The following is a 17,044-nucleotide window of genomic DNA, read 5'->3' as shown; positions in this document are numbered from 1 at the left end:
ATCTTTTTTTATTTTTTTTTCCATTTATATATCGATATGTAATATGACTTAGAAAATCGTCACGAACAATTGTGCGGATGCATAGTAAAGTAATATAAACAACCGTACGACAAGAAAGATAAATGCGATGATAAAGTATGCGTGACTTTTGATGATCAAGACAAATCGATTTTAATAACTTGTTGTTATTGGGGAAACTTGTAACATACCTACATTGCGCAACTATTGTGATATGTCATGAGGAAAAAAATCTAAAGTTGACATTGAACCCTAAGTTAAAAAAAAATAAACAAATACCTACGTAATATAAATAGTACTATCATTACGGAAACTGGCCTTATCTTATTGTATAATGAATGCTAAAATTTTGCAAAAATTGTGACGATAACTTGATAAAGCAGCATTGCGACATTTTCGTGTACACACGAGTTCAGCCTGTTTATATTTCTCAACGCGTTCTCTCGGACAAGGTCTCGCTAGCCGATTATGCGAGAAATTTAATGCGATCTCGCGAGATGATCGTAAACATAAAACGCAGAAATGGCGCGGAGCTGGGACGAAGATAAAAATCCGACTGCGGTTTGCCTTTCGCTCACTGTGCGAATTGTCCGCCGTGAAAGACAGCAATTCTCTCACCGGATAGGAAAAGCAATCCATAAATTCCGACGTATGCTACGTGCTTTAGATCCAAAGTGGCATTTTACTGCGCATTCGACATCATACGTCCACGTATACACGCGCGATATAAAAACATGGAGAATCGATTTCACGCGCGGAAATCAATGAAAAATAAAAAGGTACGGTGTATCTTTGAACATATATGCAGTAATATCCCCGTGCGTAAAACCGCACTTATTATCAAATGGCAAGACGTAACTGATCTCTTTGTAATATCCTTATTTACATTATGTAAATAAGGTTACAGTATGTATAGTTTCTATGTTCCAGGCAGATGTACATTTCTTTGTGATATGCATATAGAAATGATAGTATAGAATGTAGGATTTCGATAGCACAATACATTATTTATACAGAGAATATACGTAGATGACCAGCATTGTTTCACGCGCGATTAAACTCGGAAACACGATGCAAGCATTAGCATAATTATTGTGAGGATTACATCGAGAGGATTTTGCAGTTCGTATTACAAAGCGTATACTGTTTGAAGCAAGTCGCGACAATAACTTGCGATTGCCGGCACGTGCAATAACGCTCGAATAATCGCATAATTCTTAACTTAAAAGTGTGGTAAAGTTAAGTTTATGAAATACAAAAAATAAGTACAGTCATCCCTCTTACACGCAATACTAATGCGAAAAAAAATTATGACTGCAAGGTACAAAAGGTATTTCACAGGTGTCAGGTACAAAAAGTATTTCTCCGGAGAAAAAAATACGAAATTATTCTGTGATTAATATTCGTATTTTTAATACAGCTTTAGTCATAAATCTGTATATATTTTTAGGGATAATGTAATTTTGATTGTGTCGTTCCTTTCACTTTATGATTTTCGTGCAGAAACCCGACATGGTGGAAGAGGCGGTCCGGTCTGGAACGCGGGTTAACGGTGATAGCGGTTTCCGGGTTCCTCTTGTGCATCGCTTTGGCGGTCGCTCTCGGAATTTTGGCGACCAACATGACATGCAACACCACGTCCAAGACCGGTAAGAGCACTCACTTTTAGCGCAACACGAGCCGTTCACCACGCTGCATGTATGTATGTTGCAAATGTATTGTTTGAGAAGCACAGAAGCGAGACCAGCACTTTCCTCTTTTTAGAGATTTATGTTGAAATCGAAAAAACCTCACTCACGTGTAGCTTTGAATGAATCGCTTGGATCTTCTTTATCTCAAAACCGTATAATCCGTATAAAGAGAAATATTGAATGTTAATTTTGTTATACGTTTTTACCTGGAAATAACACAGTAAAGTTTATAGGATGATTCACCAGTCAGAAACAAGATAGATAAATATCTCTTAAATTTGAAAGTGGAAAAAAGAACACAATTCAAATGATTCCGAATATCTCTAGCATTCTAAAACTTTTAAACTTTTAATATAAATTAAATAATATAATTTTGTTTTATTTTTCTCATAACTTATTTTGTATAATAAAACCGCGACTCTTACTTTTGTATATTAAAATGCAATATCGAAGAAGATCCAAGCACATAAGTGTCGCATTTATGTTCTTTATTTGTGAAAGACTGTCATTATATGACATTTCTGCATATGCGGGATCTGATTTATCTCAATATATAATCTTTCTAGAGATTTGAAACTTTGTTTTTCAAATGTGTCTGATTTTCTCAAAACAAAAATTATTAACAGCAGTTCTTTTTACTTTAAAACTTTTGCATATTGAAAAGAATATTTTATTTCTACTCGAATTTAAATTTGTAAAATTTATCCGATCCTGCACATGCAACAGCAAAGTATCATGCACCGACATCTGTCATTACAAGACGTTAGTCTCGCGTTATTGCGACAAAAGACATCACTTAACATCATTCCAATTGCATTAATGCCCGAAGCGAAATTACTAGGGACGGGCAAATCATAATTTCTTGCAACATGGTAGTGGCAGATTTTTGTAGTAGCTTACGCAGTAAGCAACTTGCAACAGAAAAAATCTAAATTGATATCTTTTTAACTCTACTGATATAACAAATTTAACTTAACTGATATAACAAATTTCGAGAAAAATTTAACTATTTAAGTCATCAAAAGGTTCGTTAGACTAATAAATTTCTGTTGCTTATTATAGAAATTTACAAACGATAATTTCCAATACATTAAAACAGATAGAGTTTTCTCTGTGATATTAATTTACACAAATCAATTATTATTAAATAAATTTGAAGGAGAAGAATGTGTGGAATGCGTAATAAAAGTGACTAATAAAACAGCTAAATTTACTTTGGTACCGGGAAGATGTTAATGGAGATTTTAATGGTATTTAAATTGTACACTTTTAATTGCCGTTAGAAGTATCGTCATGATTATTTTATCGAGTCTTACGCATCGCTTTTCCTTGATATCTCGAAATGGGGATCCGCGCCTTTTAATGCAACAAGCGATGAATATGTTTACGATCGATGCCGTTCGGTAACGGTACGTACCCGAGTCGTAAAAAATTTTAACTGTGCGAAAGTAAGAACCGCGTAATTGCAGCACCGTCATCGTAAATTTTATTTCTACGTCGGCGCCTCTTATATCAAAGGCTCCACCCGCTCATTAAAGGAGAATTACGTTGCCAAAATGCTTCCGCATTGGGTTACAGAAAGCTCTGTCATTTGACCAACAACATATATTTCAACATAGCGACGTGTCTTCAATTCGCGAGGAAGTCGTAATACACTAAGAAACTAACGGCGAATTTCATGACGTGCAATTTAAAGTGACGTCAAAGAAAGGGTGATTCTGACGCATTTTGATACTTCCAGCGAGTAAATGCTGTTTTGAGAATTACTCACTCGCCACGCGAGTGTGTATTTGCACTAGTGTAACAAGTCGTTAAATGCGTAATCACGCGTCAGTGATTACAATGCGCACACCTCTCATGATCTAATATTTTGATTACGCGTCGATCTGGCATCGAGCTCGGCGAAAACGTCATTACTGACGCAATCGAAAGATATTTTCGGAAAGTATTTTTAAAGAAACGACGGGGGATAGTTAGTCAGTGCTCGGTGGTTTAACGTTGTCTTAGGCAACGATTGCCTTTTCCTATATATAAACACATGTCGTGATTATAAACACACGTACGCAATCTGACGAGGAATAATGATAGATGAAACAGTACGCGACCTTTAAGCAAACACGATCAGATTGAGAAAGAGAGAGAGAAAGAGAGAGGGAGAGAATCGCAATTAAAAATCTTATTCCAATCTGTACGTAATCAATTGAAAAATAATGTTTTATAAATTCATGCGCGTTTCTTATAACATAGATAGTTTAAATTAAAATTGTAGTTTAAAAAAATAACTTCTTTTCAAACTACATTTCGAAAGAAAGAAAAAGTTTTATGTTTTTTAACAAAATGGATTAATAATTTAATCGTACATAAACATACATACTGCACAATACACGCATGCCAGCAACTTGAGAAAGTAACGATATCACATCCCATTCAGTGTATGCAATTTAAGTTTTATCACAGCTTGTGTGTGCCCCAATGCTTCGCATTCATTAATTTGTCGCTGTTATGCATTGTTTTTCGCACCTGCAATCGCACCTACATCCGCACGAGAACAGATACTGTTAACGTAGAGATGCTACCGTCCACAGCCGAGGCGTTAAGCGGTTCGAAAACACCGACGAATATGATACCAAAGGAAACGAAATGTGACGATGTCTGTTTAACATCTGAATGCGTTCACACAGGTTAGTAAAGTATTTAAATAGAAGAAATAGCTTTAAAATATTTAAAATTAAAAATAAAAATAAAATCTAAATAAATAATTTTAATAACATTTTCTATATTTATGTCAATAAAAAAAATATGTAGTTTCATCATGTTTGAGAACACTATTTTGCCTGGAGATATTGGACTGTACTAATCTACTCAACATGTATGTATCGCAGCTTCTAAAGTAATAAAAAACATGAATCCCGATGTGGAGCCCTGTGATGACTTTTACAAATTCGCCTGCGGTGGCTTCCTCGAATCTACAATTATTCCTGACGACAAAACTAGCGTGACTACGTTCTCTACTATCGTTGATGATCTCGAGGAACAACTGCGGCTGAGCATCGAGCAAGAGAGTCCTCCAAACGAGCTAAGACCATTTACACTTGCGAAAAATTTCTACAAATCCTGCATGAACAAAAGTAAGTAGTTGCAACGTTAAATTACATTATAAGTCGACAAGTTTAAAAAATGCAACAGAATCAATTAAATTCACTAAAATTATAGCAATTTGGGCTATTTTAATGCGTAATATGTTGGAAGAATAACTGCATTGCACTTATTTTGCAAATTTTTAATTTTGAAATCAATGTATATATAACGCCAATAGTGAAAGGATAAGAAAAATTGTTAACAAATTTTTTTTTAATTTATATTTGCTATTTCTTTCAGCCGCTATTGAGGAGAAAGGTTTGACACCATTATTGAACAATCTAAGGAAACTCGGTGGCTGGCCCGTTCTGGACGGCGAGAGATGGAACGAAGGCGACTTCACTTGGAAAGATTCCGTCTACAAATTTCGCAGACTGGGCTATTCCGTTGACTACTTCATCGATTTCGGCGTCAGTGTCGATTTAAAGAACAACTCAAGGCGTTTAATCGATGTAAGAACAAAACAATTTAGCCTAAATATTAGATCCTAAATATTATTATCCAGAATAAACGCGGAACGAATATCATAATTTATAAATACAAAATCATATATAAAGTGGAATAATAATAAAATATAATGTAATTAGTTATAAAATAATATATAATATATAATAATATAAAAAATAAGTTTTTTTCTTTAATTGTAAGCCAAATACGATTTTTGTCTTCAAGAGTACACGCTCTAAAAATAAAAACTGATAATGTTTTATAGCTCGATCAAGCAGCACTCGGACTATCGCGCGAATATCTGTCGAAAGGTTTCAACGAGAAAATCGTCCAAGCATATTACAAGTATATGGTGGACATCGCTATAATTCTCGGAGCCAATCCAGATCGAGCTAAGAGAGAATTAAAAGAATCACTTGAATTTGAAATCAAGCTCGCGAACGTAAGTCATCCTTAATTATTAATCGATACAAAATAATTTTAAATAGAGTTTCGAAAAAATTTTCAAATCACCGATCGATTGAAATTAATGTTAATTGATTAATCGGACAAATATGTACGCAGATCTCGCTGCCCAATGAGAAACGACGAAACGTGACTCTCCTCTACAATCCCATGACTGTGAATAAGCTGTCCGCTGCCTATCCTAGCATACCGTGGTGGGAATACTTTAACACCATCCTCGCACCGCAAGCACAGCTAAGTCAGGACGAGATAGTTATCGTGAACGTGCCAAGCTATCTAAAGGACTTCGAACAGCTCATCACAACGACGCCGAAGAGGGTGCAGGCAAACTATGTCCTTTGGAGAGCAACTGCTGCTTCGGTTAGCTATCTGACGGATGACATTCGGAAAAGGCAGCTGAAGTATACAGTTGAGTTAAACGGTAAAACAGAGAGAGAACCAAGATGGAAAGAGTGTGTGGACATCGTTTCTGGCAGTATGGCAATTAGCGTTGGCTCGATGTACGTAAGAAAGTACTTTAAAGAGGATGCGAAGAAAACTGCACTCGAAATGGTCGACGATATCAGGCAGGAGTTCACAAAGATCTTGAAGAAGGTGAGACATTATACGAAAATTTTAATTTAATTTTGTCACATGTATCTTTATCAATAAATTAGAATTTTGAAAATGAGATTTTAGTTATCTATATTTGTTCTTAAGAAATACATATATGTGTGTATGTTGAAGATATTAATTCTAAAAATCTGTATCTATGTTTAGAAATATATGTTAGTCACTTTTTGACGAAAATTATATGTGTCTTTTTAGGTGGAATGGATGGATGAGAAAACTAGAACAAACGCTTTAGAAAAAGCAGCCGACATGATGTCACATATTGCCTATCCAAGTGAACTGTTGGACGATAGCAAGCTCGAGGGATTTTATAAGAACCTTGAATTGAGTGCTGACGATTATATAGGAAACATTTTTAATTTGTCTACCTTTGGAACAAATTTCTCATTTGGTAGGCTAAGACAGCCAGTGAATAAGACAGAATGGATAAGTCATGGAAGACCGGCTATTGTCAATGCGTTTTACTCGTCGATCGAGAACAGTATTCGTAAGTATATAAACATAAATTCAGTGTAAACATATATCAGTGAAAAAATGTCATTAAATTGTTATCTTGCAAGTCGAGTAATTGATGCATAATTTAATAACAAAATCTATAAAATTATATTAATTTCTCATTCTTTATAATATTTGAAAATCATTCTTTTACTTTTCTTGTAGAATTCCCCGCGGGTATTTTGCAAGGCATATTTTTCAATAATGATCGACCACGTTACATGAACTACGGCGGCATCGGATTTGTTATTGGCCATGAAATTACTCACGGCTTTGATGATCAAGGCAGACAATTTAATAAGGAAGGTAATCTTGTGGATTGGTGGGAGTCAGAGACGAAGAAGCGTTATCTCAAGAGGGCTGAATGTATAATTCATCAGTATGGAAATTATACCGTGAAAGAAGTCGGATTGAACGTAAGATTAAATTTTACATATCTATTTTTATTTTTAACAAATTTATTTCCTTACTATATGTTAAATTATTTTTATATTTTTTCGCGCGGAGCAATAAGTTACTTATATTTATAAAATATAAGTAAAACCTTAGCGGTTGTATGAGTTGTGAAACAACTCGTACTTACCGACTATACCTTTTAAATGAAATACTTTTAATAGTAATTAACAAGTGTGGTCAATAATCGTAATATCTTTTATCTTACTCTATTCATTATCGTAATTATTAGAAACAAGCAAGTTATCTTTGCAAGAATATTTATTGTTAAAGTCAATGTTTACTCACTGTCGCAGTATTGTAAGAATATATCACAATAGAACATTCATACGTAATAAAAATAATGATAATGATAACAAAAGTTTCGTAATATCCTATTCATACAAAATTACTAAGCAGCATATTGACTCAGTCAGAAAAACATGCAAAGACTTAAAAAAATATGCAGTAAATGTCTTGTAATTTTATCGTAATTTCGCGCGAAAAAAAACATATATTTAGTTTGTTAAAGAAATTTAAATATACAGAGCAATTAAATTATCAGCATAATTATTAAGTTATTCATCTCTTGTAATATACAAAGTATAATACAATAATTAATATAACACGAATCACGGACGTTTTTACGAGTTATATATAGTGTAAATTAATATTTTACTAGATCATTTTTAAAGAAATAATATCAAATTCTTTTGTATAATTATATAAAAATATTTTCGAGATTGAAACTTTGTCATAATATATATTATGTTTTTACAGTTGAACGGAATAAACACCCAGGGTGAGAATATTGCGGACAATGGCGGCATAAAGGAGGCTTATTACGCGTATAAAGAATGGGTCAAACGAAACAAACCGGAGCAGAGATTGCCCGGCTTAACGTACAGCCCGGAGCAGATGTTTTGGATAAGCGCGGCGAATTCTTGGTGCAGCAAGTATCGACCGGAAGCACTGAAGTTACGTATTACGACGGGTTTCCACAGCCCGGGCGAATTTCGCGTTCGAGGACCGCTGTCGAATATGGAAGAATTCTCGCGTGACTTTAATTGCCCGGTCGGCTCTAGAATGAATCCCGAGAAGAAGTGTACCGTGTGGTAGATCTCAGGTGTCCGCAAAATACTTGCGAACGACATCGGCTGACTGCGTTTTTAACCTTAGAAGTTACAAATTTTCGCATTAAAACAATCAAACTTTATTCTTAGCGGCTCTGCACTAAAAATACTTACGTCCAAATGTATAACATTTCTGCTTCCTAAGAGGATAGCATTTAGTTTCATATACCAAACTTTGTCATATTTATGAAATTAAAATAACCATTTTTTATGTCTACAATTTCCGAATATTTATATTGTCGCTTCTAAGGTTAATGAATGCAATGGAGACGTCGATCTCATACCAGCAGGATACAGAGGTAGCTTGTTCCCCTCTTACAGTATCCTGCCATAGCGACATTGCCTCAGCAGAGAATATTTTAACGGTAACGCTTGTTCGAAAACAAGAACTGAAATATCACGATACTACGGAGCAAAAAGGGAAGCCCTCTCCACGGGGGAAATCCATGGAGATCGACTCGACTTGCGCGATCTTAGACATGTGAGATGTACGCATAAATTATGTATCATCTTTGGTAAATTTTTAAGAAATGTCATGGGACGCGCCTACGTGTAAATAGAAAATGAAATAACATCAGATTAAAAAATTTATTAGTGATATAATATTTGGTTAATTAACTGTTTTTTAATATACAAGGCATTAGTGATTTCTGTGCCAATGACAACGTTTTTGTCGGAGGTTTTAGATTATTACAAAGAAAATTGAGTTAAATTGTTCAGCGTGTTCTAATGTAGTTTTTAATTTGAGAATTTTTATGGTTGACATATAGAGTAAAAAAAAAATGTTGGCAACTTTGTTAAAAATTCGCTTTTTATCTTTTTTTATTGTTGATAGTTTTATCGTTGACAGCTTAAGTGTTGCTTCTTAGAATAAATTTTAAAATATTTTATTGATATAGAAATGAATAGTAATAGTATATACACTATAAAGAATAGTTCGCAAAATCAATAGCGAGAAGGAAGTATGAATAAAACGGCATATTCTTCGATAAAATTGATTTTTTTGTAATAAAAAAAGAAATCTCGAGAGCCATCGTTTGTCACAACTATTTTATGTTGAGTATTATTTTGTAGTATTATTAAGTAGCAGAATTATAAATTGCAAATTAAATTTTCAAAAAACTAAAATCTATTTAATGTAATTATTAAACTAGGCTTTATATAAAAAATTTTTGTTGTCCGTTTTCTCCCTTAAAATTTCGTTGGGAAGACCATGACGTCATGAAAAGAATTATTCGTAATTATTATCTATATTATCACGCAAAGGAATAATCGATCCCTAATATTCTATGAGCCACACTTCGTATATATAGTCATATATATTATCGGCGATCCGATAATTCCGATAATTTCGTGCGATAATTTTTATTTTTTGTATATTCTCGAGCGTATGTTCTTGTGTAAGATCATTAGTCTTAGAGAATTACGAAGTTACTTAGAACAACTTATTACAAGTATTAAGCATAGCTATATAACTGCGACTGGTTGAACTGCAAAGTTCACAATTGCTTTCTACCGTACGTGTTATTCCTTGCATTTGCATTTGCATTACGTTTTTACTTTGCGCCACATCTTTCTCTCCACACTCTCCTTCCTTACACATATTTTTTTGTATTTATTACGGTAGCCGTAAGTTAATCACCGAGTTGATCAGCGTACGTTTAAGTGAAGATGTACCTTGTAAGGTATTTTTGTTGAATGTAAGAATTTAATACAGAAAAACTTTATGTGTAAATATCAATACATTTTTACGTTTCCCAGAAAAACATAATTTTCAGGTGGTTCCCTTTGAAGCAGTATTGTATCGATTTGTCCACATTTACGTACAAGCTAATTCATAATAATTATTGATAATTCTAAAAACGTTTAAAAAATAAATTACGATCACGAAACTTAAGCGAAACATAAAATTATAAGTATATGCAACATATAAATTGCAAACAATCAAATTAAATGATATTAATTTAGTTTTATATAATTTACAATTTGAGCGATGTTAAACAAAACACTAACAAAGCTTACTTACTTATTCCTGTTCCAAAAACAACGTTTTTTCTCCTATCGTTCTCTCTTTCTATCTCTCTCTTTTTTTCGTGACAGCGACCTATCAATGATGTTTCGAAATTTTTGAGACGTCGATGCATTGTAACGTGTGACAAGTTAGCAAGTCATTTGTACGTACATGCTATATTTAGTGCAGGCAGGAAAGTAAATCGCCAAATTGGAATCAAAATCGCTAACAAGGAAAGATCTTTTCGTTATTCAAATCAACGGAATCGGTAGAATACCCAGCTTACACTCGGCTAGTTTAAAGACAAAGCTCCACATTTTCTTCAAGATTACTCATTGTTCAATCAATTTAACTTAATTGACGCGTGTTTGTATATTTTGATATGTATGACGCATATTCCTAGCAAACCATAAATGTATCTGCTATATAACATTTACGTAAATGTACTCATTTTACATCTATGTTATGTCTCAGTTATATTCGGTGTTTGCTGGGATTAAATATTAATATACAGATTCAAAAAATGTTTTATCTAAGAATACATTCTCTTTATATTTATATTTTTATATCCCTTTTCTTATAAACTGCAAAACGATGGACATGCTTCGTACGTTTTCCTCAAATTTTTTCATGATGATCCATACTAATGATGATTCATACTAATAATAGTAAAACGTTCTCGTAAAAGATATGTGGGAACATACTTGTGAGAGAGACAGAGAGAGAGAGAGAGAGAGAGAGAGAGAGAGAGAGAGAGTCAGAGAGACGGAAAGAGCAGATGTGGCAAGAAGAGTGAAGACGTTCAAATACGATTAGAAGTGAGCGCATTCAGTCTGATGTTAGCAGTACCAATTGGTATCTGGATCTCGAAGGAAGGTAGCAATCTCTCTCTACAATCTCTTTCTCCTTTGATTTCTATCAAAAAGGATTGTCGAAAAGATAACGAAAAAATCGCGAGAAGAATAAAAGAAACGTAATAGCCACGAGATATTTCCAAAAGTCCCGGAAACGACCATAAGTTTCCCGGTTGAATTAGGAACCGAAACGAAAGGAAGAGACACAGAACATAAGAATGGGCGGTTATGCGATAGTGATACTTGTGTAAAAAGATGCAACTCTCAGTAAGACATAGAGGATATTAATCTAATCACGATGACCAACGGTACGAAGCAAATGGTTATCAAGTGAGTTGACGCAGTAGTTATTTATTAAAAACAGCAATTATTGCCCACAGTAAAAGTGATCTTTTACCGAAAGTGTATTCCCCGAATTATTTTCTTCACCTTAAGTACAGCTATCTCCCTCTATTTACAAACTAATTTGATAATAACTAATTTAATATTTGCGATGCAGTAATTTATGCAAAATTATTCTATAACGTTACAGTTAAAGATAATCGAATGCAAGCTAAATTCGTAGGAACAAAAATTATTGACAAAAAATAGAATAGTGAAAAAGATATTTAACGCTTTTCATAAATTTAATTACGAAGCGCACCGAGAAATATTGTGTTTCAATGTATGCAAAGACAAACATGCAGTAATAAAACGTACTAGGCGTTGATGTCATATCGAGAACCAGACGGCTACTGCGATGCAAAAAAAAACAGCAACGAGTTGAGAAAGAATAATCTTTTCTTTTAAAAATGTATTAGGTTCGTATTCACAACACGCTTATAACGATATTAGCGCAATATTTAGCATATAATTTATGTTACACATACTATAGAATTACGGACTTGTTGGCGCGCTAACATCGCGTGTAAGCGAGTTCTGAATATATAGGCATTAGCCTTAGCGAGCTTCGGTAACATTAATAAATATTCATAGAATTACGCATCACGCCACTCCTCGACAATTTTTATCTTGCGTCTGCAAACGTATATCATAAAAATCAAACTACTTACGTTTCCTCTTCGCAACTATTGTCTGGTAAAAAAAAGTCCGCTTTTCGTACAAGGATATCTATTGAAATTTGTCTCGTAAAGTTTAAATTGCGTAACAGTTTGCAACTGTTATTCGTAAGCACAAAAACATTTTTTTATGATTTGTACGCAGTTGCAACTTGCACGTACGTCTCGAAGAAACTTACGTTTAAGCAGTGTGGTCATCAAATGCAATTGTTCGTAATACTTCATAATGACATACCTAGTTGCCACATCCTCGTCTTTAAAATAATAATGTATGATGTACTGTTTTACGATCTTCAACTCTACAATTTTTAACTCTGTACGTAACATTTATAGCTGACAATATATAAAGTCTATATAACTGACATATAGTTAACAATTAAATTACACTAACTCAGGCAGAATTACATTGCGAATAATAAGATAGTACAATTTCAACAAAATAAGATTTTCAAATTTTCGAAATAAAAAAATTATAAAGAGATTTTGAAGAACAGGCACATGTATCATCATCAGAACGAAGAGTCATGCGAATGAACGAAGGCAAAGAATAAGATAAATGCATATCAAAGTAAATTAAGATCCACCCGAGGTCAACGGATTTCAGACACCGCTCAAGAAATGCACTCCACAAAAATTTTCACGCGCTTTTATATTTTATGAATGTATAGTTCGTTATTTGTAATTATGTCGCTGATGAGGATAGCTAAAAGTTAGCCAAAACGTACGAAATGTTATAATTTTTACTACACCTTATTAAAATTATTTTATTTATCGCAAATAATGAATAATATTATGAATAAAACTATGAATTTGCGCACCTCTTATACAGCGTCTAATTCCCATAGCCTTCTTCTTGTTAATTATTGCAATTTTAATCTTGGGAGTTCTAATAATCTCGTTTATTTATTTTATTCCAAATTATTCTATTAATGATATTTATATTTTTAAAACAGGGTACATATATTTTTAGCGATAATGTAATTTTGTTTATATCATTGCTGTAATTTTATAATTTTTGAGAAGGAATCCGATATGGTGGAAGAGGCGATCCCGTATGGAACGCCGATTAACGGTGATAGCGGTTTTCGGATTTCTCTTGTGCATCGCCTTGGCGATCGCTCTCGGAATTTTGGCGACCAACATGACATGCAACACCACGTCAAAAACCGGTAAAAACACATTTTTAGCGCAACATGAATCGTTCATCACGCATGTTGCAAACGCATGCTGTATTGTTTGAAAAGCATTTAAACGCAGCACTTTTACTCCTTGCAGAGATTTATAATAAAATTTAAAAAAATCTCATTTACGTGTAGCTTTGAATAAATTGCTTAAATCTTCTTTATTTCAAAACTGAATCATCAAATATATTAAATGCTTGTTACATTTAATATGTTAATCTTCTTATATGCTTTCCTGAAAATGATACGTTGATGAATAAGATATATTAGATAATATAAAAATAATTCATTAAAGAGAAACAGAAACAAAATATTTAAATATTTCTTTTAAATTTAATGGTGAAAGAAAAAACTTATAGAATACATTTTTTATACATAATTCTAAATATTTCTAGCATTCTAATATTTAAATTTTTAATATAAATTAAATAATATAATTTTGTTTTCTTTTACTTCTGATTTATTTTAAAGAATAAAACTACAATTTTAAATGCAGAATAAACAAAGAAGATTTAAGCGTTTTTAAGAATTTTATAATTATATTCTTTATTTATAAAAATCTATTACCATATTAAATTTCTACTTATTTTTGAAATGTCAAAATCGAAAAGAAAATTGTTATTTTACTTATTTCAATATAAATTTATAAATCCTGGAAATATAACAGCAAAGTACCGACATCCCATGACGTACCTTAATCTCGTGAAAAAAACATTATTATTAATTAACAATTATCTAATTGCATTAATTCTTGAAACGAAATTACTACTGACAATGTCAGTAACAAGCTAATCATAATTCCTCGTAATATGGCAACGGCAAACTTCTGTAATAACTTACACGGTACGCAATTTATAATACAATAAATCTGAATTTAATTCCTTAAACATCCTTTTTCAAATCATGTGTGTTAAAACTTCATTAACAAATTCGTAAGATGACAAACTTCTGCATACGATGCTTATAAGAATTCATATAATTTCTAATGCATTGAAACAGACATATTACAATACATTACATTATTTTTTTTAAATAGAAAGAAAAAATTTCACATTTTAACAAAATAGCTTAACAATTTAATCGCATAAAAAATACAACACGAAACAAGCAAGATAATAACTTAACAGAGAAACAATATCAAATTTCATTGTGTACTCTGATGTACACAGTTTAACTTCTATCGCAACTTGTGAATTGGCTGTTCCATCGCATTAATTAATTTGTCACTGTTATGCATTTTTTCCGCATCTGCATCCGCACAAGAACAAATATGGTTAAAAAAGAGAAATGTGTGTTACCGTCCACAGTAACGTTAAATGATGCGAACACATCGAAGTACATAATGCCAAATAAAATGATATATAACGATGTCTGTTTAACACCTGGATGCGTTCACGCAGGTTAGTAAACTATATAGTAATATATATATATATGGCTAAACTTGGATTTTTTATCTATCTAAATATTTTAGTAAAACTATCAAACGATATATCGCCGTATGAGTAATAGATATCAACATATCTTTTAAAAATTATTACGTATAAGAAACCTATTTTATCGATCATTGCATAACAACACAATGCGATGAACAATTTGTTAGAAGATATTTACTTATTAAAGATATTTCAAATAACTACTTATAAAATTTACACATTAAATATTACATGTTCTATACAACATAAATTATAAATTTTATAAATAATCCAACTCGACAACTAGGAAATCACTATTTCGAAATATCGGATTGTACTAATCTGCTCAACGTACATGTATTGCAGCCTCGCAAGTAATAAAAAACATGAATCCTGATGTGGAACCCTGTGATGATTTTTACAAATTCGCCTGCGGTGGCTTCATCGAATCCACTATAATTCCTGACGACAAATATTGGGTGACTACGTTCTCTGCTATGATTGATGATATTGAGAAACAATTGCGGCTCAGTATCGAGCAGGACAGTCCATCAAACGAGTTGAAACCATTTAAACTTGCCAAAAATTTCTACAAATCCTGCATGAATAAAAGTAAGCAATCGCGACATTTTTCGTATAAGTCACCAAACTCAAAATACTGACTCGTGTAATGAATTTACTAAAATTATAGCAAAATTAATAAAATTGTAAATTCTATTGATAATTTAATAATATCATAGCAAGATTTGATCTCAATAAATTGTTCTAAAAAAAAAGTATAGTTGAAATACTTTAACGCGTAATGTATTAGAAAAATAACTATATAACATTTTGTAAACCCTTTAAAAATTTATAATACCAATTGAGATAAGATAAAAAAATAAAAAGATTTTTTCTTTTTATCTTTTTTTATTTCAATTCTAAATTTACTGTTTCTTTTAGCCGCTATCGAGCAGAAAGGCTTGACACCATTATTGAACAACCTAAGGAAACTCGGTGGCTGGCCTGTTTTGGATGGTGAGAAATGGAACGAGGACGATTTCATTTGGAAAGATTCCGTCTACAAATTCCGCAGATTGGGCTATTCTCCCAGTTATTTCATTGATATTAGTATTAATCAGGACTGGAAAAATAGCTCGAGATATTTGATTAACGTAAGCACGTCATTTATTTTAATATCGGAATAAACATAGAACAAAGATCATAATTCATAAGTACAAAATCATATATAAAGTAAAATATTAATAAGTAAAATGATATAAATTATAGTTATTTCTCTAAGCCAAATATATTAAGGCATTTATTCCTAACAGGTATACGCTAAATAAAAATTGATAATTTTTAATAGCTCAATTCACCAGGATTCGGTCTCGGGCGCGAATATATGACAAAAGACAACGAAAAAATTGTCGAAGCATATTACGAGTACGTAGTAGACATCGCTGTAATGCTCGGGGCGAATCCGGACCGAGCCCGCAAAGAATTAGAAGAATCAGTTCAATTTGAACTTAATCTCGCCAGCGTAAGCTATCCTTACAGTTATTAATCAATACGAAATAATTTTATAGAGTTGTGATAAAAAAAATAATTTTTCCATGTCGTCAGTAGATTAAAATTAATTTCAACTGATTTAACGGATAAATATCGTACGCAGTGCTCCCCGCCTTTTCCAGAACAACGTAACTTAACTCTTCTCTACAATCCCATGACTGTGAGTGAGCTGTCTGCAGCCTATCCTAAAATACCATGGTGGGAATACCTTAACACCATCCTTGCACCGAAAGTACAATTAAGTCGGGACGATATAGTAATCGTGCTTGACCCAGGGTATCTGAAGGGTTTCGAAAAATTGATCAATACGACGCCGAAGAGGGTACAGGCAAACTACGCGCTCTGGAGAGCGACTGCTGAGTCAGTCAAGTACCTAACAGATGACATCCGGAAGAGACAGTTGAAATATACTACGGTATTAAACGGAAAGACAGAAAGAGAACCGAGATGGAAAGAATGTATAAACACTGTTTTCGACAGCGTAATGATAATTAGTATTAGCTCGATGTATGTGAGGAAGTACTTTAAAGAGGACGCAAAGAAAAC

At 32.9% G+C, this 17,044-nt stretch overlaps 2 protein-coding genes across 9 annotated transcripts in view; both read left to right on the top strand.

Annotated features, from left to right (window-relative positions):
- The window catches only part of LOC105450768 (membrane metallo-endopeptidase-like 1), a 30,204-nt gene extending 20,038 nt beyond the window's left edge, over positions 1 to 10,166 (top strand). For 2 of the 3 annotated variants that reach the window (XM_011690768.1, XM_011690770.1), the window contains exons 2-10: positions 1,522 to 1,667; positions 4,262 to 4,390; positions 4,592 to 4,837; positions 5,088 to 5,299; positions 5,560 to 5,736; positions 5,859 to 6,353; positions 6,567 to 6,858; positions 7,032 to 7,282; positions 8,079 to 10,166. In XM_011690768.1, the coding sequence (XP_011689070.1) occupies positions 1,522 to 1,667; positions 4,262 to 4,390; positions 4,592 to 4,837; positions 5,088 to 5,299; positions 5,560 to 5,736; positions 5,859 to 6,353; positions 6,567 to 6,858; positions 7,032 to 7,282; positions 8,079 to 8,417 (2,287 nt within the window). In that variant the 3' untranslated portion in view covers positions 8,418 to 10,166. The remainder of the gene's footprint in view (positions 1 to 1,521; positions 1,668 to 4,261; positions 4,391 to 4,591; positions 4,838 to 5,087; positions 5,300 to 5,559; positions 5,737 to 5,858; positions 6,354 to 6,566; positions 6,859 to 7,031; positions 7,283 to 8,078) is intronic. The other variant, XM_011690769.1, reaches the window with a different exon arrangement.
- Positions 10,167 to 11,074: 908 nt separating this feature from the next.
- LOC105450766 (membrane metallo-endopeptidase-like 1) overlaps positions 11,075 to 17,044 on the top strand; it is a 22,952-nt gene continuing 16,982 nt past the window's right edge. For 3 of the 6 annotated variants that reach the window (XM_011690763.1, XM_011690764.1, XM_011690761.1), the window contains exons 1-7: positions 11,076 to 11,626; positions 13,378 to 13,523; positions 14,843 to 14,935; positions 15,314 to 15,559; positions 15,890 to 16,101; positions 16,296 to 16,469; positions 16,602 to 16,945. In XM_011690763.1, the coding sequence (XP_011689065.1) occupies positions 11,595 to 11,626; positions 13,378 to 13,523; positions 14,843 to 14,935; positions 15,314 to 15,559; positions 15,890 to 16,101; positions 16,296 to 16,469; positions 16,602 to 16,945 (1,247 nt within the window). In that variant the 5' untranslated portion in view covers positions 11,076 to 11,594. Of the gene's footprint in view, positions 12,671 to 13,377; positions 13,524 to 14,842; positions 14,936 to 15,313; positions 15,560 to 15,889; positions 16,102 to 16,295; positions 16,470 to 16,601; positions 16,946 to 17,044 lie in introns of all 6 variants that reach the window. The other 3 variants (XM_011690766.1, XM_011690765.1, XM_011690762.1) reach the window with 3 other exon arrangements.

This window comes from Wasmannia auropunctata, unplaced genomic scaffold (genome assembly GCF_000956235.1).
Source record: "Wasmannia auropunctata unplaced genomic scaffold, wasmannia.A_1.0 LD336055.1, whole genome shotgun sequence".
Lineage (NCBI taxonomy): Eukaryota > Metazoa > Arthropoda > Insecta > Hymenoptera > Formicidae > Wasmannia > Wasmannia auropunctata.
The sequence above is the reverse complement of the archived record's forward strand: the minus strand, read 5'-3'. Positions and strand labels throughout refer to the sequence as shown.